Genomic DNA, 22,337 nt, shown 5'->3' on the forward strand with positions numbered 1-22,337 from the left:
CACACACACACACACACACACACACACACACACACGTACACACGCACACACATACACGCACACACACATTTCTTTATTATACTTACTATACTACTTATGAGGACATCCTATTGCTATACATACATTCAACCTTTAAACAGTCTATGATGTCAGCCCTGACCGTTAGATGCGTAACCTTAACCCTCACCCTAACCTCAACCTATACTTACAAGTCTTACCTTAAGCCCAAAACCAAGTCTGAATCCACAAACAAACGGTCAACATGACGACTTCCAAACACACACTCGCACATACTTTCACTCTAATTATGAGGGCAATGCAATGCTCCAAATTAATTCCCTGAAACCATGATAGTTCTTACCACACCTTAACATCATGTCTTAACCCTAAATTAAATTAATATGATTAACACCAAGCATACATACACATACACAAGCACAGACAGGCACACACACAGTGGTTGGACTTGTACACATGTACACAAAAACACAAGGATGTTTGTCAGTTAACACACAGAGATGGTACAGATAACCCTTTTATTGTGTATTTGGTGAAGAATCAATTTACAGAGAATTTGTGTTAAATCGGAATGATCTCTCTCTCTCTCTCTCTCTCTCTCTCTCTCTCTCTCACACACACACACACACACACACTTCATGGTACACGCACAATTCATCACAAACAGACTGCTACTGATCAGCTGCCAGTTTTACCACTTAAATTTTTTTCTTAACAAATTAGTCCCCTCAAAATTTACAAAACGCTTTTTATACACAAAACTGTCAACTCTCCAGTGATGTCACAAACACACTTAGAAATTAAAAAACACCATCAAATATCCATTCTATGGCATCTGTCAACCACAACCTCTCTTTCGGCTGTCCTTCACTTCATTTGCTCATTCACCCAATTTCTCAGAGTCTCTAGGTTCCTCTGAATCCACCGAACATTTTTCTGTACGTTGTCCAGGGCAATCTGAGTAGCTCTCAGCTGAGATGTCTGTTCTTTGATGGACTCAAAGAACAATCGCACCTGGGAATCAAACATACATACATTTACAAAAATGCAAACTGGGACACACCTGAAAAATGACTTGCTTTTTTAGAGATGTCTTTTTAGGTCAATACCAAAATATTTTACAGCTGCAAACAGTAATTAGCCCTTTGTGTCTCAGAGCAAATGGAGGGGCAAAGAAGGTTAGGTTTCTCAGACACTACCATTTTAAAGTCATTTTCAGACTACAGTGTTTTGATTTTATCACTAATTTGATATTTCATTGGATTATGTGTAGGAATTAAAATCAAAACATACCCATCAACCTTTCGAAAATACTGTCAATAGAAACAATATTTCTGATATTGACAATGCTGGTAGATATCTAAGTCACCTTGTAGTTCAAGATTTAAGAGTATATTTACCTCAGCGAGTTCCTCTGGTGAAGAAAACTGGCCTGTGGTGCCAATGAGGATGTTTCGAATGCAAAATGAGCCCAACTGGAACCTGCAGCAGGTCAGGAAGACAACAGAGAAGACAGTCACAAACAAGTATATCTTAACATATCTGCATTCATAGTTGTGGGATCAACTTCCTCTTGTTTTGCTTTTGGTGTAATCAAACCTGTTCAACTTGTTATTGCACTGCACAGAAGCCACTAAAATGTCAAGTTTTACTGGTTTACACAGAGTATTCTCATCAAACTCACAGACCAGCTTGTGGTATCAAAACTGTACAAAGTTTATACACCTATAATATTGTGTAGGTTCCCCTTGTGCCATCAAAACAGCCCTGAGCTGTCGAGTCATGGACTCCACAAGACCTCTGAAGGTGTCCTGTGGTATTAGGCACCAAGACGTTAGCAGCAGATCTTTAAAGTCCTGTAAGATGGTGGGGTGGTGGGGTCTCTATGGATCAGACTTGTTTTTCCTACACATCCCAAAGATGCTTGATCAGATTGATATCTGGGGAATCTTGCTGAAAGAGGCCTGTACTTGGTCTGCAGCAATGTTTAAGTAGGTATGTGTCAAAGAAGCATCCAAATGAATGCCAGGATCCATATATACCCAGCTGAACATTGCCCCAAACATCACACTGCCTTCTTCCCATAGTTCATCCTGGTGGCATCTTTCTCCAGGTAAACCTGTTCACCTGCTACCTAATGTACTCCACCCCTTCACAGGTGTCACTGTAATTAAATAATCAATGTTATCAACTTCACCTGTCACCTGGTTTTAACGTGGTGGCTGATCGCTGTTCACTTGGTAAGATATTATTGTAATAGTAAGGAATTCTGTCTTTTCATAGCATTACGTGTTTTGACTGATACTACAATTTCATTCACAGTGTCTCCATTTTGTTTTACTAACTTCTTAACCAGTGTGTCCCAGTTCTTTTCGACAAAGCTCCAGGCAAGGTGATGTCCCCGTGGGTTCCTAGCCACCATCAGGATGAGACTAGACAGATCCTGTGATCGAATCACCGTCCCTTCCAGGCCCAGCTCCAGCAGTCTGCAACACAAACACACACGTGCTGCTGACTAAAATACAAAAATGCTGCCTTCGTGACACATTATCTGTCACTTGAAAAGCCTTTATTTGAAGTTGTTTAGCCTACTGACCAAGAATACAAAGTAGAATATGTGTTAGCAGCAATACTGTAGTACCATACCCCATGTTTGCCACAAGATGGCAACATTAACTGTGTGGAAAAATATAATATGAAGAAGATATACCTCTCCAGTTTGCTGGTGTCTCTGCTGCAGGTCAAGGCAAACAGGATTTTGTACTTTTGTGCTGCAGAGAGGGAGACGTTGTATGTGTGTAAGAGTGAGGTCCAGCCATGGTCATCCTGTGCTCCAACTGAATACACTGTCTCTGCCACATCAGTGGGTAAACTGGAATAAACACAAGCAGAGATGAAATATCAAGTGATATGGTCCAGTGTAGCATAGTTGTTTATGTGAAATGTATCAACTGTTGTTAATAATGACGTGTGTTAAAATGTTATTTAGACAAACTTGAGTGTTCCATTGGACTGAAGCCAGTCTTTGAAGCTCTGATGTGCCCGCTCCAGGCAGGGAGGGTCATCCAGGTGACAAGCCAGAGAGATGACCTCTGACCTCAGCCGTCGCTCTGATACAGAGCCGCTGTCACTCCATGTCTGCTGGTCAATGACAGCACGGAAGAATCGCAGGATGTACATCTGCGCCAAAGCACACAGGGAAACAGCGTCTCACATGAACTCAATTTCATGCTGACATTGATATAAATATCATACAGTCTGTGTCCTCTTGTCTTCTTACCCCCAGGTTGTGCGTGAGCTCAGGCTCATTCCTTTTCTCAATCATCCGGTAAAAGGCCTCCAGATAGCCCAGTCCTTGGATGAGAGGCACTGTGTGTGTCTCATATTGCAGATAACCAATCAGGTCTAAGGCTTTATTGATCGGCAGGTGACCTGCCCTTTAGAGAAATACAAGAATATTTAAAAGGTTGGGTGCTATTTCTGGTGGGATAATCAAAGCTGTTTTGTTTATGTGTAAAATACAGACATATAGAAAAAATGTGTCTCTCGTTCTCATACACAGACCCACAAACACATTCACAGATGCTTACGTGACCAGTTGAAAAGCGTTGTGTATCAAGTGAGTCCTATCTTTGTAGCTCAGAGCAGTGTGGTTTTCCCTCAGCAGTTTGGTCATCTCATCCCAGCCATCATCCTCATAATGCACCACATAATAGCCAGTCATGTCAGTGTTTACCTTCACCCAGCTGATTTCCTCTCCTATGTGGATACTGTCTAAATGGCACATAAATGGCAAAAGAAAACAATGTAATTGCAAAGAAAAATTAAGATATGTATGACTTGTATTTAGCATCTTCTCTCTTCCCTCTTACCTGTGTGTGTTGTCATCAGGTGTCTGTGAATGGTGCTTGATGCATCGGTCTTGTATGTCAGAGGGATATGCCAAAGGAAACTATACAAGAGCAGAGAGTATTCTTAAAAGACACAAACTAAAACTGAAAGTTGCTTGAAATCAAATTCTTGCTGACAATGGTTATGCAGCTGTGAATACATGTAGATGTGCATGTGCATGCTCACCCTTTCTGCAACGTGGGCCAGAGAGGGTCAGAAGGCAGGACTGTCCTCAGGAACCTGTCCTGTCTAAGCAGCAGACGAGGCCCCTTCCTTGTTACAGTTACCAGAGGAATACCTTTCTGCAGAGTCCAAGTGTTCATCATGGCTGTCAGATCGAGATGTTCCCCTGCAAAAAGGTACTGTAGGAGACAGCTGGAGATCAACACATGTGGCCGTAATCTTATAAATGGTGTGACATTTATAATAGGCAACTCATGAGGAGAGGTTAAAGAGTTTATGTTTAAATGTTTACTCACTGCATTCTTGGTGGCCTGGCCACTGCTGTAACAGTGTTTTCCTGAGATGAAGTCCTCCTCTGAGCATGTCTGAAAAACAGAATCAATTCTTTTTCAAATTCTATTAACCTGCATGAAGAAACTGTCATGCAGGTTAATAGAATTTGAAAATGATGACATTCAAAATCTAAAAGACTTTTAGATTTTGAATGTCATCTTTCTACCTTCATGGATTTCATTCCAGGTGAGTTCAGAGCAGTAAGAAAATTAAAGACTTTAAACTTGTTTGAGATTGGTAATCCATCATAGTGAACACTATGTCTGCTTTTATTTTCAGCAGTGGTTTGTCTTCAATGCATGGCAAGGCAGTGAATTCCTTTTACTGTAAATCAATCTGCTCTCACAACTGCTTTACCAGGCACAGACAACATAACTTTAACTGCAATGAAAACAGACATAATCTTCACTTTGATTAATTACCTACTTTAAGCAACTTTCAAGTCTCAGCAAATTGATTTTTGCCCCACAATGAAAGGAATGGAAAACAACAGCTGTTTGGAAGGAGGGAAACATGAATCAAAAAGCTAGCAGAAACATAAAATATGGCTGACGTGTAATATATGGGCTAAAACAAAAAAAAAAAGATTTTAAAGAACAGCTGGAAAAATATGTAATGTATGATTTCTGTTCTTTGTCTTATGCCACAGCGGTTAAAAAGACGGGAAGGTAATTTGTAAAAACAGAAAAAACATATCTCAACAAGCGCAAGCTTCATGCTATTTCATTTTTTAGTTCAGATCAGACAGCTCTCATCCATTCATATAATTGTATCCCCCATAAAGAAAAACTTTGCTGCATCTATTTTTGACAAATTCAAATACAGTTCCTCTAGGCTGCCCCTTGACTTTTCTTCTACAAGATGACAAAGGACCACACTGTGTTTTGCATGTTGAATGTAATTTGTGTTCCTACGTTGGCTAGACTGTCCCACAGGTCCTGGTTGCGTGCATTTTTGAAGCTGTATTTGCGGAGGTATCGCACTATCCCACTCTGAAACACATCATCTGTCAGAAAGTGTCGCAGCATGTGCAGGACACATGCTCCCTGGTGGGAGAGAGAGAAAGGGTCATTTTAATCAGTAAGCCACAACAGACTATGCTATAGGTTGGTTTCAAAGCCATTTGTGAAACGTTTTCTGTTACAGTGTTAATATAGAGATCAATTAGTAGTTCATCAATAGTTATGTAGTCATCATATGTGTTTTATTTATCCCTGATTTTGCAGGTTTTACATTTTCACAGATAATATATTCCTGATGATGTCATTATCAGTTGTGTAGCCCTCTGTGTGACTGAAAGCATACTTTGTCATAGGAGACTGTGTCAAACATCTCTTTGATCTGAGTGGGGTTCTCTGCTGGACTGGACATTGGACGAGAGGAGTTGAGCGAATCATGACCAACTGCTGCAAAGCAGGTGTGCAGTAGATATTCCTCCTGCAAGATTGTGCACAGAACATCATTAATAATCCTTGGGCCTAATGATTAATATTAATCTATTACTCAATGATGTCTCAGATGAAATCACACACCACTTTGAGGTCAGGGTAGGTGGCCTCCACTGAAATGTACTCCATGTATCTGGCAAATCCTTCATTCAGCCAGATATCATTCCACCACTCCATGGTCACCAAGTTACCAAACCACTGCAGACAAGATTTAAAATTTTACTGCTTTGTGTTGACTGTTGAATGTAATGAATTGATTTATGAGCATCTGAACTACTGTAGATCAACAAACACTTAATCCTGTGTGTCATTATACGCTGTGGCACTCTCACCTGATGGGCAAGCTCATGGCCAATCACCATAGTAACCCAGAGTTTATCGGAAACAGAGGATGTGAGGGGGTCAAAGAGAAGGCTGGTCTCTCTGTAGGTGGTCAGACCCCAGTTCTCCATCGCACCGGACTGGAAGTCTGGGATGGCAATCAGATCTGAGGGAGGGAAAACTCAGGTCACAGAACTGAAAGTGACAAGATAAATGACAGAAATGTGGAGATAAAGAAATGCTCATTGGTTTAGTTACAGAACTAGAACAAAAAAAAGGTTTTACCTTGTTTGGGTAGAGGATAGCGGATGTTGAAGTACTCCTCGTAAAAGTCCAGCATTTTGACTGCAACCTCCAGGGCATAGTGGGTCTGAGACCACTTCTCAGGGGCGGCATAGATGGACACCTATAGATGCATAACAATACATTAAACATAACATGACAGAGAAAGTAATATTTTAACCAAGGAATTCAGAAAATCCAATAATGCTTTGGAGGCCTTACCTGCACTCCAGAGGATGTTGTTGCAGTGACCGATTTGAAATCACAGACGACAAACGCTACAAGGTATGTGCTCATCTTCACGCTCGCAGCAAACCGGTCCTCGAGCAGGTCATTGTTTACTTCAACTGTCTTCACCTGAATTACACAAATATCTAATTGTAGCCATTTGATCACACACATTTGATCATGTATGATAGTTGATGTAGGAAATAGCACATGTGCAACACTCACTATTGGCATGTTGGAGAGAGAAATGTATTCCTGGCTCCTCCTGATCCGCAAAGAGAAGTTGGCTTTGAAGATTGGCTCATCAAAACAAGGGAATGCCATCCGAGCACTCGTGGGCTCAAAGTGAGTTGAAGCCAAGATTCTGCAAGGAGACATCAGCAGATACCTTTTGTACTTTATTGTAACTGTAACACATCAGTATGTGAATGTGTAAGAATCTATTCGCTCTTACCTGGTCTCTCCTGTGCTGGTTTTGTAGGTGCTCTTATAGAAGCCGTAGAAGCCTTCTACTAGTTCTGCCCCAAACTCAATATACAGAAAGTACTTTTGCCCACTGCTGAGCACCCTGGGAGAGAAAATGCCAATCTGCTCATGCTGAGGGTTATGAAGAACTGGAAGAACCTACGAAGAGAAAATGAGATGTCAAATTAATAAGAAATGGAGAGAAGTTGCGTCCAATCTATCCAAGTATCAAGGATAAGCAACCTCTAGCTCTGTATTTACAGCTACCTGGTCAGACAGATGAGCGAGGTTCTGGTTCAGAATGGTGGCATTGAAGATCTGTAGACCCTTGCTGTGTAATACAACCCAGTTTGTATTGTTCTGGACATCAATCTGGATCTGCACTGAGCCAGTGAAACTGAGACTGGTGAGGTTGGGGTGCAGGAGGAGGCGGTAGTGAAGAGGAATGATGTACCTACAGAAAAGAAATATGCGTTGCTTTTTTAATCAGAGACTCAAAAACAGAGGTCCAACAATTTTTGTCATCATTTTTCCCGTATTGCAAAGTCTACCTTGGCAGGCGAAGACGGCTCCAGGGGAAGGACAGTTTATCAGTACCCAAAGGAGATTGTTCTCCTGGAGGGCTTGACGCCTGTTGTGAACTGTTGGGCTGACACCCAACTAGACACACATGAAATAGAGACAGCGCTAACAGCCTTAACAAGACCATTGTGGGGGAAATGTCCTTCAACCACTGATTAAAAAATTTTAAAAAAAAAAGGCTAAATGGGGAGACAGGTTGACAGCTAGTACTGAAATCACTCGGTCACATCCCAAACACAGGGAGCGACTAAGGACCACCTGATGTGAGTGTTGGATACTGATAAAGCTGGAGCAAAAACGTCAGTCAGGTTCTCAGGACTTCTTCTTATACCTGAAAGACATTAGTGCAGGAGTAAGGACACACAGATTCTCTTAAAAGGCACAGTATTCATTCAGACAACGTTATTATTCTGCCCTCGGCATAATAATGCTTTGCTTCCTCCAGCCAGGTTTATCCTATGGTCACGATCTTCACTTAAAAACTATGGCAAAAAATAAAAGTACAGTTTACTTCTTCCTGAAATGACTTTTCACTCACTTCCCTGAATCAGACTCTCATTTTCTGGCCTTTGCTCACACAGCACAGCGGGCTGCTACGCATTTGACTGGATCCTAGCTTTGATACTTAGAGGAAGTAGACGGTTCTGGACAACATGCTCAGTTCATTCTGGCGAACTGAGATTTGTTAATGTGTCAGGCCACAACACAACTCATGCTAAAGGAGACTCAAACATGTGACAGACGGACCACATGATTTTCCATGCGGATGAAACAAGGTGAGGACACAGCTATAACTGTGAGGTGACAACAGCTGCAGGAGCATAACTGCAGTTCAAATCAGGCAGCACATGCAGCAGTTCCTGTTCTACCACACTGAAAGGAGGAAGCTGTTAGTTACAACAACCTATGATTTGAGAAACGTAACTAACTGCGTTACAGCTAGTAAAATAAAGCTTGTCGTGTGATGGCTGCATAGCTCATATTTAATAGAAATGTCAGAAAGCTTTACCTCAGTCATTTCAGCCTCATCATCCTTCCTTCATGTTCCTGCCGGTGACTTTCACTTTCTCTTTTAAGCTCCCGCCCACTGCCTCTGCCAGAGTGTGTGTGTGTGTGTGTGTGTGTGTGTGTGTGTGTGTGTGTACTTGTGGGAGTGTGTGTGTTTGAGAGAGAGAGGAAGATAATGTAGAGAATGTAGCTTCACATGGTGCCTTTGTTAAATAATGTCTTATGTAATGTCTTTTCCAGCTAATGTTAGAGGATACAGATGCTGATGTTAGTATAATGTGTAACTAGAATGGTTGAGGTGATCAGGTCAGGTGGTTAATATCAAACCTAAACTGGAGCATTTACAATGAAAAGACAGCTGTCCTCACAACAGTTTCTCTCCTCAGTGTGTGTGTGTGTGTGTGTGTGTGTGTGTGTGTGTGTGTGTGTGTGTGCAGGTGTACCCTACAAGAGTGTTGTCTAATGTTCTGGGTGCGTTGATATGATCAGTTTCTCACCTCAGATCTAACAGCCGGGGGCAGGTGTGTCTCCAGTTGTTCAAAATGACTCGTCCCTCCCAGCGTCCACATAAATGTCCTGTCCTCAGTTTCCTCCTGTCTTCATAAATACAGATAACCTTTCACATGTGCGGGAGCTCACACTGTCTCCCTTTCTCTCTCCTTCTCAGAGTGTGTGTTTCAGTTGCGTGTTGGGACGGAGTGGGGGCATAGAGGAGGGGGTAGCATTGTTAGTATAAGGTCGCCAACAATGAGGCATGTCGATCCCCCATAATGCAATGCTCCTGGCAAATCCAAACGGCATGCCCCCATTTCACACACACAGTAGGCGCACAAACACACACACTCACACAATATCACAGAATCCCCTCCGACTAAAGCAGACATGACTGAGCCATCCAGGGGTCTGTTTTACCTTCCTATCATCTATTTATGGACAGGTAAGAGCTTTTAATCTCTGAAACGTGATCCTGGTGTATGTTTTGGATCAATGAGCAAGAAAGTGCTGCAGCATTGTTCAGTAAAAACCTTATACATACAAAATATTGCCTGCCTTTACAGGGGGAATTTTACAGTTTGTGTTTCTAGCTGTCAAGTAATAAGGTTAAATGTATCTTTATTGTTATTATTATTATTATTTTATCATTTTTATCCTAATTTTGTATTCCTCTTCATGATCCTCCATCCTCCACCTGGGTCAGGTGGGGTAGAGGGTGATGTCCTGGCATCTCTGGCCCATCCGGTCCACCTGTCAGGGGAAAGGCTCGGCTGGACCCTGCTGGTTTGTATGGTTAGTGACTTCAGGAGGGGGCACCTAGAGGTCAGCTGGAGCTCACCATCAGAAGGCCACATGTTCACTGCACCAAACAGCATTGCTCTAAACAGGAAGCATCGCAGCCACAGTGCCGTGGCGATAATCACAGTGGTGACCAGTGACTGGCCATCGTACAGTTGCTCCATCAGTCGCAGACGACACCCAAAAGTCACCAGGAGACATCGCATCACCTCATCAGGTGGGACTGAAGCGGATCACATGTGAAAATATCAGTCTTATTGTTTTTTACCAACCCTTTAACACATTTTTATCATTTCCGATGATCAAGACAAGAGTTGCTATGAAGATGAAGAGACAGAAGGTAAATTTGACTTATTTGCAGTTTCCAGTAAAAACAAAAACAAAAAAAAACAATTCTCCATGACACATTCTGCACAGATGTTGATCCTCATGTCGGTCTTTGTGGTCTCTAGACGTTGATGTGTGGACAAACACGGTGGTCGTACTGGCCATGAGGCTGCTTCTCATGAAGATCATCGTCTTCAACACTCTGATGACCACTTACGCTGTTATTAAGTGGTAAGAGTCTATGAGCATTAATTAGAGCAACATACAGCACATGTACACTTGCAGATAAGTGTGGCATCATTCACTGTTATACAGGTTGTATAAGTACATACAGTATTATGTCTAAAAGTGCTTGAACTTGTTTTATTCACCATAACTGAATTACATTTTTTTCATATGACAGTAACAGTGTATTTGATTTTTCAGATGAATGGAGAGCTTCTGCTGTGTGACCTTGAAAAAACAAACTAACCCAGAGAGGGGAACTTTTTCTTGTCTGAATCTATACAGTGATGATTTGTGCACTGGAAGATGATATGTTCCTGTGGTCTTACACAGAGCTTTTTGGAAGGTTTCATGGATTAAATGGGAAAGTATCCACTGTCAGGATCGCAGGAGAAGCAGCTCTCAAATGCTACAAATCTTTTGTCGCGCCATTTTCAGCCCTTCAGAACCGACATCCCAGGTGTTGCTGACTGTGGCAGTTGAAAACAGATTGTGTTTGCGAAGCCAAACTTGGTATCTGTTCAAAACCTAACCTCAGACAGATGGGTTAGTGCACATACTGTACAGACGTGTGTGTGTGTGTGTGTGTGTGTGTGTGTGTGTGTGTGTGTGTGTGAGTGTGTGTGCTTCTGTTTGTCGGGTCTAATCTTTAACTCTGAATTCCTTGAATTACTAAAACATTTGTAGTGAAAACTTGGCACAACGTTTTTTGGAAGTTTACAAAAAATAAAATAATTTTACATTTGTTTTGCTTTTTATATTCTTGTAAAAGTAATAAACAGCAAGTAAGCTTGATCATTTTGACTTTATTGTTTTTTAAATAAAACACTTGCACACAGTTTGTTTCCTCAATTTTTTTCTTTTTCTTTTTTTTTTTTTCTTTTTGAGCGCCTTGAGTAACACACTGACATAGCAACAGAGCACCACTAGGTGGCAGTACAATCACATCTGACATTTTTTTAAATTATTATCCAACAGCAAGAATATGGAGCTTAACTTCCCCTACAGGACACTACGTTCATAAATAAGTTAAGTATTTCAACACTGACCAGTCACTCTTCACCAAACTGACACTCACACATGATGTAAGAGATCACAATGCCAAAAAACTGAGATTAAGCTTATATGGCCAAAAAAGTGGGGCACAGTTATACAGAATGTTACATGTTAAAAAAAAGCTCATAGTTGTAGGGATTAACATTTCTACCAGGTATCAAATGGCATTCATTTCCCACGACACAATGCTGAAGTATGTATCCCCGCTGATTCTGTGGTGACGTTTTCTCAGTGATTTGCAGTGTTTTGTCCACACTCCAGTATCTTACACATATCTCATTAAGGAGCAGCTTGTCAATTCTGGCAGTAGGAGAAAAATAGTCTACAGTAGCAAGTTTAAAAACATGGGGAGGGGGGACTGTGAGGAGGAGGAGGAGGAGGAGGAGGAGGAGGAGGAGGAGGAGGGTGCTGGTTTGGTGGTGAGTTATGATTTCCTTTCTACATAAAAAATCATACATCATCTGTCTTTGGCTCAAATGAAAACAACAAAGTTTACGCTGAGTAACAAACATGAGCCAGTATCGTCACAGCCTCTTGAAAAAAAGGTGGAAATACCATGATTTTCAGAAGAAATAAAAACACATTCAAACATGTCACCAAAACTGGTAAAAAAAAAAAACAAAACACTGACGCATGCACTCACGCTCGCACACACGCACACACATATTTGAAATCAGAAAAAACAACAAATTCATACAGCAAGAAAATAGTACTGATGGCATTTGCTGTGACAATATTCATAATACATTCAACAGAAAAACTCACATTGACTGACTTTAAATGAGGCGCTGAGTCAAATCAGCTACTGGAAGAATGATGCACTTTAACAAAAATGGCAGCTCCTTGTAATGTAACTGACTTTTACTTTGAAAGGATCAAAAACAAAATTATAGTCTCCAAAACTTGAGCCACTGGAGATTTTGGTGGAGGAGAGTAAATGGGAAGAAGAAACACTGATGTGGATTTGTTAAAAAAATAAAATAAAATAAAATAAAGTGCTTCTGTTAAAACAAACATCCTCTGTCTGAGTTATCAAAGAAAAATCACATCAAAGTCTACGCCATTACACTGTGCACTGAAGACAAAATGAACTATTTACAGTCTGGAGTGTATATCCACATACTCAATTCACCCACACAGGAATGTTTATGTCAATTGTGTGTGTCCAAAGATGAAGACAGACAGCGTAAGCCGTCATCACATCTGCTGTGTATTTTACCTCCAGAGGGCAGATTCTGCCACGTAAGATGAAGTTAGTGTCACCAGTATCCCCTGTGCCCACTGGGAGATCTGCCACCTCTTCTACAAAAACATCTAGTTCCCAGTAACTGTCCAGCCTGCTGTTTCCTCTCTGCATGAGAGAGGAATCAGTGCTCAGTATCAGTGCTCGGCAAAAAACTCTCTTTCTAGTGCACACACATACACGAGCCCACTCACAGGCGGGCATACATAAAGACTCCAACTCCTGCTAATACATCAACGCAACACTCAAAGCACACAGCAGGAGCAGAGTGAGCCTTTTGATTGGTTGACAATCAGAGTTTAAGGTGGAGGTGGCGGAGCCACGGGGATAAATCCTCCATCTATCCCGGTGTGGGTGGAGACTCTCCATGTCCTTCTGGGCACTGTAAGCCGCCACTGTGAAATTAGCATCCCCGGTGGTCAAGAGATCAAACACGCAGGAGTGGAAGTAAATGTCTGGCTCCTCCAGCTTCTCCCTGCAGCGTTCCTTTGCCCCGTCCACACCGAAAACCTGCGGGGTACCGTAGGGGTACGCTTGTGTCTGTGAGGCGTAGCTGGGCCGACGTAGCTGCTGAAGCTGAAGGCCAAGCGCAGGAGGGGAGAGGGGCAGGGGAAGATGCCCTGCCTGGTCGATGCGCTCTCCACTGGGGCAGCCGTTCAGACAGAGCTGCAGGTCCTGGGTGGCATCATAGGCCTGAGCCAACTCCTCTGGGATCCGCACTGCCAGGGTCAGGTAGCGGCCCAGCTGGCGAACAATTACAGTCACACCAATGTAGCCAGCATGCAGCTCCACGTGGTGCCCCGGGGTGCGCTCAGAGATCCAAAGAGCCCGGACCTTCCCGGCTGCCCCGTCTGCACCAGCAAAAGTGTGGATGGGGTCTCCACTGCTCACGGTGCCATCATCAAAAGCAGCAGGGAGGTTGTCTGTGACGGCCTGGTAGACCCTCTGGTCTGTGCAACCCTCATAGGGCTTGAAGATGATGGTGATCTATAGAGCAGGAGAGAGGGAGCATCAGATAAGCTGTAGAGATATTTTAAGTTCAGTGAATGAAGTGCATTTAAAAATGCAAGAGACAGTTCGCAGTTACAAAGTCAATTCATTAGATACAGGACAAACACAACTTTCATCAAAGAGCCGAGTGGAGCTGAAACAGAGTTTAAGTACACAGTTTTACATCTTTTGGATTCTTCCTGCTGATTGGACAAACATTCTACTCTGGAGACTTTACTTGGGGTCTGGGAAATTGTGACGGTCAATTTCACTATGTTTTGACATTTTAAAGACCAAATGAGTAATTGATTATTCAAAAAATGATCAGCAAATCAATCAATAATGTCAATAATCGCAATTGCAGCCCTAATTCATTGTTTAGTGGATCAACAGAATTTAATTGGCAACTAATTTGATAACTGGTTTTCAAGCAAAAGAAAATCCTTCTGTGGTGAAGGTGTGTTGCTTTTCTCTGTTTTGTGTCATTGCAAACTGAATATTTTTTTGTTGGACATTTTATCAACTAAATCATTAATCTGTTAATCGAGAAAAAAAATCACCAGATTAATTGATTATGAGAACTATCAGTGGTTACAGCCCTAGGTAAAAAGTCTCTCTCACACTCACACACACAAATATTAACATTCACCTACACAGGTTATTGACTCTTATCGCACGACATTTGAGAAATGACTTAATGACTTTTTAACAAGTTGTAATTTGACACAGCTATACAAACATGCTGACACATGCACACACACACACATACACATAAAAACACACGGGGCCCCAGTGGTGAATGGAAGCCGTGGTGGATACAGGGTGTGGTGTGAGCATTACGGTTAGCACTAGCATCATAGTTCCGGTGAATGGCTGCTTTGTTCACATGACAGCTGTGAGGAATGAGGCCTGGCAGGCCATTAAGCCTGGAGGGCTGTTAATGTGTGTGTGTGTGTGTGTGTGTGTGCGTGTGTATAAGAGTGTGTGTGTGTGTCCCTAATAATCATGACTAATAACTTGCCCCACCTCTGACACAAGGTTAGACCTTCAGCTCCACCGTGTAGCAACCCTGCTGTTTGCTTAATATGTGTGTGTGTTTCTGCCAATGAGTGTATGACTAAGTGTATGTATGGGTGTGTATGTGCTTTAATAATTAAAGCTATCGACTCAACTAGAGAGGGTAGATCATTGGGGGAAACATCAACATCGCTTCTTTCACACCACAAAGATCACCTTGTGTGGCTCGTCATCCATTTCGTAGAGTGTGTGTGCGTGTGTGTGTGTGTGTGTGTGTGTGTGTGTATGTGCTTGTAAGTGCAAGTGTATCATTTTTGTCATACAGGGATAAGGACCTTTAACACACACAGTGCTTTAAGTTTAGTGTGAGGAGTGCCACTTATGAGACACGCACGCACACACAAATACTTGCGAACACACACATAAGTAAACAGTAGGTCCTTTCACACATCTCATTCCATGTTATTAGAGGTCATGCTATAAGCAGCCATTAACCAAGTTAGGTTTCCAACACTGCTTCAGTCAAATAAGACAGTCACAAGATCGGGCTGTTTGCCTCACATCTGTGAGTGAAAGACACAGAGAGAGCGAGACGGGAAGAGAGAGGAAAATAGAGCATGGAGAGCAAGGGTGTTTTCCAGGCTCACACTGATAAGATTTCCTTCTCTGAAACACAGAAAAGCAACTTAGAGGTCATTATAGAAAATGTTTCTCTCTGACAAACACACACACACACACACACACACACACACACACACACACACACCCACACACACTCACAGAAATAAACTAAATTACACCAGCTGCTCTCACTTAGGAAACTCTTTCAGCCTTAATGACAGCAAATTAGACCCCAAAAAGCCCACTTCTCTCTGCTTCCCCCTTTGCAATAGCTCTCCTCTCACCTTATTGGTTGCCGTGGCACTCGAGCCAGGTACCACGGGAACATTAGTGACCTGCACCGACAGATAGTCATTATCGATGAGAGGCCACGCCCCCTCCACCTTACAAGTCTGGAAGCTGTCCTTAAATGTCCTCAGGTGTGGGTCCCCAAACAGCCCGCAGAATAGGTACCCAGGCTGAGAGTGGCTGTGGCCATGGCCGTGCGCATGGGCATGTGTGTGTGCATGCACGTGGGAGTGTGTGTGGGCGTGTTGGGTGCGACTGTGGTAGCTGCAGGGCTCGGGGTGGACCTCGGGGTGCGTGGAGGAAGTGGGCCCGTCTCTGGAGCAATTCCTCTGGCTCATGAGGTCTGAGATGCCCAGCACGGCCGAGTGGAAGACCAGGTTCCCCCGGCAGGACTTGGCTGTCCTCTGGGTGCAGGCCGAGTACGCACGTAAAGCTTTGCAAAATTCAGTGTGAAAGCCATCCACAGCCGGCGTCAGGTGGGAGGTCAGGGAGACGAAGTCGGTGGTGCACTTCTGGATACGACACTGAGGGGTGGCCACTTGACACTGACCTGTAGAAGACACACACACAGGGAGAGTCAGAAATACTGCAAGAGAGAAACATACACATCTCATAATTTAGGCAGGAATGAGACTGAGAGCTGGCTCTCACGAGAAATGGAAAGTTGATGTGCTCACTTTAGACAACTACGGCTACTGTCTGAAGAAGGCTTTGATCTTAAACACACAATGCCACCAGCCTGTTACAATCCAGCCTAATACAGATGGAAAAAGAACCAGCCGCTGGTTCAAAGTCTTGATCAATCAGCAGAGCTGCTCTGCGAGTGTAATAAACCTGAAGTGTAATAAACCAAAGAGCAGCCAGAGAGAAAGATAAAGAACATTTTCCCACAAGCCAAGGATAGACAAATCTTCAACACATAAGGTATGGTAGCCAGAGATAACTTGACAATACAGCGTTTGCTTCGCATGCATACACACTACCATGATTCAGTAAAACTCTTTGTTCACACTGTTTTGTAGATTAAATTCTGTAGTCATTTTTGAGGCAGCTGTCTTTGTGCCTGTCCTGCATAACAGCAACACTGAAAATAATACACAATCAAAATTTCCCTTTATCAAATATGACTTTAAGTTATGTTTTCTTTTTTTTTTGGGCAGATTAATGTTTGTTTACAGCTATAATCATGATCACCAGAGCAGGCTGAAGTACGGAAATGCATCCAAAAGACTGATTATTCTGTCCTCCGAATGTTCTGAATGTAACAAGGGTCAAACCAGCCTTTTATATCATAGATCATCAGAGAGAGAGAGGGAGAGACAGAGAGAGAGTTGGAGCGAGAGAGAGATTAGAGACCATACCTAATGCATCAGTCACAGCGTGCTCCTATTAGATTAGGCCAGAGAGAGAGTATGGGCAGCTGCACACACGCGCACACATGCACACACACACACACACACACACACACACAAATAGCTATCTTAGAAAGAATGCTGGTTGTGCTTCTGTTAAACGCACACAGTCTGTGATCCTCAGATGGTGGTATGATCTCCTAATGGCCAAGCAAAAGCAGAAAGTGCATGGTTTTTAGTGAAATCAACAGATTCCCTTAATGTCACACCATCACTTAACAACCATACGTAGCCACTAACACATAAACACGCACAAGCAAAACAGCACATTCCAGTTTTCTTCTTTGTACGTTTATTTGATTTTTGGGGCATGAAGGAGTTGGGTGTCACCATTTGGGGGCAGTAGTGTTCTGAGTTTTAGAAAGCAGGGTGCAGGTACGGACCCCCACTCACACCATGCCTCAGAATCTCTCTCCAGCCCGTTAAATACTGACACCACAACCCACAGACACACACACATACACAGGCTGCCTTCCATGCCAACCACCACTGTACAGACGGTCTGAGCACTGAGGACACATTGTGTCTTTGACTGGCGCACCGAAAACGCCTCCTTCTCTCCCTCCTATCTGCCCTGCACTACCTAAATACCGCTTCCAATCTAATCAGAGTGGGTTTATTCTCTTTCAGAGGGTATCGGAATCATGAGCCGCTCTGAAAACGCACAAAAGCGCTCATTCACTGACACTGTCCCCAGCATGGTGACGTAGCAAAAAGGGAGTTGACCCTGTAACTGAAGGACTCGGGGTTCAAACCGCTGACTTATACAAAGGTTAAAACTTCTCTGATGACATGGCATCTGATGAAGTTTCACACCACCTCCCCTCTATAGCCCACGCCGCACTCTTTCCTCCCTGTGAACGCATCAAGCAAACAGGATTTTCATATGATGTTCTTCAAGGCTTCCCGTGATCTCCCTGTAGTGAGGCCGTCCTCTTTACGTGCTCTCTATAAGTATTCCGCAGCTGTACTTTCAAAAGAAAATCTCATCATACACATAAGAAATTTGTGGTAAATAGAGCCGAGGTGATGAATACTGAATTGACTTGAAAATAGTGTGAAGAACAGAATAAATAACTCCTCTTGTGAGGGCTGTTCAACACACCCAGATCCTGGTCTGTTTCATCCCCTGGGGCAAGAATCTAATACAGACACAATAAAACAGTCAGCAATGCCCACACCACGTCCTACCATAATATCAACCTCTCCTTTTCACTCCATCCCCCTCTCCCAGCTGACTTCATCATCGCACTGGTCTCGTCTCTTCTTTTTTCTCAAGCTTCATCTGTTCAGATCTGATTTTTTTTTTTCCCCTCAGCTTGAATCATTTGCCTCCATCAGCATTACTCTGTTTTCAGCTGTCAGCCCTCTCCGCCCGATTCCCTGGCCAGTCCCCCCCCCCCGGTCGTCTCCCAGCCTCTCTTCTCCGCATCCTTAGGCACCTTCTCTACCATCAGACAGAGGTCAAAAGCTCCACCAGCTGAATCTCGCAGGTTTAGCGATTCTTTGTCTCCCAACCCGGCTGCCTCCAACCTCTCTGATCTCCAGAGATCAGAAAAGGATCTACTGGGATCATCTCTCAACCGAGGGAATGGCTTGTGAAGTGCTTATTGATCACCTTGTTGTGTGCACTCTCTCACACACTGAGCTCAAATCACACAAACAGCCCTCCAAGCTTAGAGATACAAAGCTTTACAGGAGCTCACTACAGCCTGCACTCCTTTCTCTCTATTTCTCTCTCTCTCTGTCTCTCTCTGTCTCTCTCTCTCCCGACTAGACACTGCGAACAATAATCAACAATTCGGACGTTCCTGCCTTCCAGTCTAAACAGACACATGGGGCTGACAGCTGGAGTGACAGTGAAATGGATATAAATATCCTGAAATGTTCAAGTTATAACAAATAAAACATTGTGTTTGGCTAAACAGACTAAATAATACACATTCTTTCCAGGTGACGCACATGTAACAGAAAGTGCCAGGAGGGTCTTTAATGTGAAGTGGGTCTCTCTGTTCCCACCCGGCTACGTGCAGGGGCGGTTTTGTCCCGCTGCCTGAGCCGTGTTAAACTAATTACTGGAGGTGTGACTGCTCAACAGACAGCCGCCACAACAGCCAACCCCCTGCACACATAGCAACACTACACACTTGGCCAAAAAAAAGAAAAAAAGAAGAAGAAAAACAAAAAAAACAAAAAAGATTTGACTGCTTTTTGCACCAAATGAGAAATGCATCTGTCTTCACTAAACATAACCAAATGAATTGTGATGAAATGTGGTAAATAAGGAGTTAGTAAATCATGAAGTCAGTGTCAGTGATCCTTACAAACACCTTATTAACCTTTGGCTTTCAGCAACACACTCTTCTTTTGTTTATATCTCTGTTTTATTTTGTTTTATATCTAGCATTGGGCTCAGACTGAGATTTGTGAGTTTCTGCTTTTGGTGATGATCAGAAAACGAACAAGCACCAATACAAAGAAACTGCTGTTCAGAAAAGCACTTACTTTATGCATTTTCCCTTTAAAGAGTCTAGCTTGTGAGACTATAATCACTTTGATACCGTTTCTTATGATGCATTTAATTATTGACATCATCCAACTGGCCATAAACTGTACTCCACAATAGATTTTGTAGGATTTACAACACACCACAGCCTCTATCTAAACTTTTTCTGATTACATCCACACTCAGATAGATGGAGTATAACTGCAATCTGTTATATAGCTATGGATATAAGAGGTAGTCACCCTCTCTTCCCTTCTCTTCCCCTCCTCCATGAGCCATTAAGGGGCAGACAGGAGAATGACGGCCCAGGAGAGAGGAGGAGAAACTCGATCCGTGCTCAGACTGCTGCACTGCCGCTGGAGAGAGAGCCATTGTCAGGCAGCTCTGGGCCTAACACCAGGATCGGCAACACAGTGATTGCAATCGCTTAATAACCAATAAAGTATCTCCGATGACTGTTAAATGCAACAGACTGAAAATAAAATATAGTTTCTGAGGCTGTAGTTGCAGCAGCGCACAGCAATTAGTGCGAAACTGGACAAAAAAGTGCGTAAAATCACAGATGAGTTGCGACTATGACCGAGAGACGTTTCGTGGATGCAGTGTTTAAGTGTAGTTTGTTACCTATGTGGGCACCGCAGCAGAGAGCGATGATCAGCAGCAGCACTGGCCGGAAGCGGCGCACCAGAGACGGGGAGGCGAGGCGCTCAGCCCCGCGGCAACAGCATCCGGCTCTCCCCATCCCCGTCCATGCAGGGCCAGGAGGGGAGAGTGGACAGACCTCCAAAGGGCGAGGAGGGGTGGTGTCCAGGCCTTCTTACTTCTTCTTCTTCTTCTGCCTCTTCTTCCTCACTCTTCTCTCCTTCCTCTCCTCCTCGGGTGCGCAGGGGCATTAAAACACAGCTGCTCCGCGGAATGCAGGGCGGAGGGGGGTGGAAAGGCAAAGAGAGGAGGAGAACAAAGTACAACCAGAAGTCACTCCGACGACACTTTTACTTTTTCCCTGTACAAATCCACACCCCCACGTGATTTAAGAGCGCTCCCTCCGCGGTCGGACTTTTGCCTTGATTGTGATCACTGTGTGCTCTCCTCGCTCTCTCGTCCCAAACACGCACAATCACATCTATCTCTCTCTCTCTCTCTCTCTCTCTCTCTCTCTCTCTCTCACTCTCTCTCCCTCTCCCTCACTCTCTCTCCCTGCCTCACCAGGCCGGGGTTTCTCCTCCACTCCTCCCCTTTCACTTTCTTCTCCTCCTCCTCTGCCCCACCAGCAAATCAATAGAGAATCAACCAAACCCTGCTGGCGGAAAACCCGCCTACAAAGACTCACAGAGAGAGAGAGAGAGAGAGAGAGGGAGAGATAGAGAGGGAGAGAGAGAGAGAGCGACAGAGAGAGAGAGAGAGAGCGACAGAGAGAGAGAGAGATGGGCCAGTCTGCAGAATAATGAAGAGGCCGGAGATAAAAGTTGTAAAACGTTGGTAAGATGCCATTAAATCACTGTGTACAAAGAAGAGAATAATGGGTTTCCGATGCAGTGCTGCCAAGGCATTTTATATGGCAGAGTCAAAGCTGATCAAGACAAACCAGAGCTTGTAGGAAATCACTATATTTTTCTTTCTTTTCTCTTTTTTTCTTTTCTCCCGTTTGCTTTCCTGCAGCAGCAGCAGCGACAGTGACGATAGTTGTTGCAAAGTTCGGGTTTTCGATTTACATGTAATTATAAAACTTTATTTTATGATTAAAAATATATTCAGCTTTAAATGTATTTTCTGCAGAAAGAAGAAATACAGTCTCATTATTTAAATGAAAACGCTTTTTTGAATTATATTTTTCAGCTACCGTTAATGCACATTATGAGCTTTGTATTATCACCAAAATAATACCATAATCTGAAGAGTGACTTGCAATATCATCAATTTTAATGTACAATGATTCCTCTCTGCTGATGATATTAATCTGCCGCATCAAACCTTTGATGTAGTTGATCCACTGAAGAGAAGAGACTCTGACATTTTGTCAGAGAAAATTTAATAAATTGGGGGGCGTTCACTATCAAGTGGCTAACTCCATGTTTGAAATCTCGCTTTATGTTTTCCGATGAAACCCTCTGAGGATGGCGCATCACATTTTTAACTTTATGCCAGATAATTATGTTGCAGTTGGAGGGAGCTGTGCATCGACCTTCCTTTCTTTCTTTCAGATAAGTTTGCATCTCTGCTGAGGACGGTAACAGAGCAGAGCAGGGTGTGAAGGCAGCACCTCTGTGACACAAAAGGGTCCAGACATAACAACACACAGACACACCAAACAGCTCGAAATATGCACAGTCAAACAAAACAGCAGAAGGTACAATAATGACAGACAGTGAATACTGAACACACAGCTGTATATGCAAAACAGCCTCTACCTTGCTGTCACTCCTGTTCACCCCACCTACAGCCAGCTATAATTCATAAATGAATAACGTAACACCCAGTTTCTGGAGGCTGTTGAAATCCATTTTAAAACTTTCTCTTGCAAAGAAGTTGAACCGGATCCAAACCTCCCTTTTTCAAGTAAAGGTTATGGAGTTGGACAGGTTTCAAAGCAAGCACCGAGG

The 22,337-nt window shown here is 43.2% G+C and overlaps 2 protein-coding genes and 1 long non-coding RNA gene across 3 annotated transcripts; 1 reads left to right on the forward strand and 2 right to left on the reverse strand.

Annotated features, from left to right (window-relative positions):
• Positions 1–522: 522 nt before the first annotated feature.
• Positions 523–8,895, reverse strand: erap2 (endoplasmic reticulum aminopeptidase 2). Its single transcript, XM_056376586.1, has 21 exons — positions 8,761–8,895; positions 7,721–8,082; positions 7,437–7,623; positions 7,159–7,328; positions 6,930–7,068; positions 6,699–6,833; positions 6,480–6,600; positions 6,206–6,360; positions 5,958–6,071; positions 5,731–5,862; positions 5,340–5,471; positions 4,389–4,457; positions 4,096–4,271; positions 3,891–3,970; positions 3,609–3,792; positions 3,299–3,455; positions 3,014–3,198; positions 2,729–2,890; positions 2,364–2,504; positions 1,419–1,500; positions 523–1,032 (listed from the first exon to the last, which is right to left on the reverse strand). Exons 2-21 carry the CDS (start codon positions 7,876–7,878, stop codon positions 886–888), a joined length of 2,826 nt encoding a protein of 941 aa, XP_056232561.1. The 5' UTR covers positions 7,879–8,082; positions 8,761–8,895; the 3' UTR covers positions 523–885.
• Positions 8,896–10,519: 1,624 nt separating this feature from the next.
• LOC130169677 (uncharacterized) lies at positions 10,520–12,284 on the forward strand. The gene is made up of 2 exons (XR_008827856.1): positions 10,520–10,610; positions 10,806–12,284. It is a non-coding gene; the product is annotated as an uncharacterized LOC130169677 (long non-coding RNA).
• Positions 11,391–20,951, reverse strand: rgmb (repulsive guidance molecule BMP co-receptor b). The gene is made up of 3 exons (XM_056376587.1): positions 20,362–20,951; positions 15,816–16,369; positions 11,391–13,890 (listed from the first exon to the last, which is right to left on the reverse strand). The coding sequence occupies exons 1-3, from the start codon at positions 20,477–20,479 to the stop codon at positions 13,129–13,131; spliced, it is 1,434 nt and encodes a 477-aa protein (XP_056232562.1). The 5' UTR covers positions 20,480–20,951; the 3' UTR covers positions 11,391–13,128.
• Between the last annotated feature and the right edge of the window lie 1,386 nt (positions 20,952–22,337).

The sequence above is a fragment of the Seriola aureovittata genome, chromosome 5 (assembly GCF_021018895.1).
Source record: "Seriola aureovittata isolate HTS-2021-v1 ecotype China chromosome 5, ASM2101889v1, whole genome shotgun sequence".
In the NCBI taxonomy this organism is placed as follows: Eukaryota; Metazoa; Chordata; class Actinopteri; order Carangiformes; family Carangidae; genus Seriola; species Seriola aureovittata.

What these genes read in the sequence shown, in the direction of transcription:
- erap2 (XM_056376586.1), bottom strand. Translation starts at nt 7,878, where the DNA reads ATGGTCTTGTTAAGGCTGTTAGCGCTGTCTCTATTTCATGTGTGTCTA. An exon ending in CTATCCTCTACCCAAACAAG is followed by an intron (nt 6,361 to 6,479) that starts GTAAAACCTTTT and finishes TCCCTCCCTCAG; the next exon opens with ATCTGATTGCCATCCCAGAC. An exon ending in AGCTCACGCACAACCTGGGG is followed by an intron (nt 3,199 to 3,298) that starts GTAAGAAGACAA and finishes GCTTTGGCGCAG; the next exon opens with ATGTACATCCTGCGATTCTT.
- rgmb (XM_056376587.1), bottom strand. Translation starts at nt 20,479, where the DNA reads ATGGGGAGAGCCGGATGCTGTTGCCGCGGGGCTGAGCGCCTCGCCTCC. An exon ending in CTGCTGCGGTGCCCACATAG is followed by an intron (nt 16,370 to 20,361) that starts GTAACAAACTAC and finishes TGTCTTCTACAG; the next exon opens with GTCAGTGTCAAGTGGCCACC. An exon ending in GTGCCACGGCAACCAATAAG is followed by an intron (nt 13,891 to 15,815) that starts GTGAGAGGAGAG and finishes CCTGCTCTATAG; the next exon opens with ATCACCATCATCTTCAAGCC.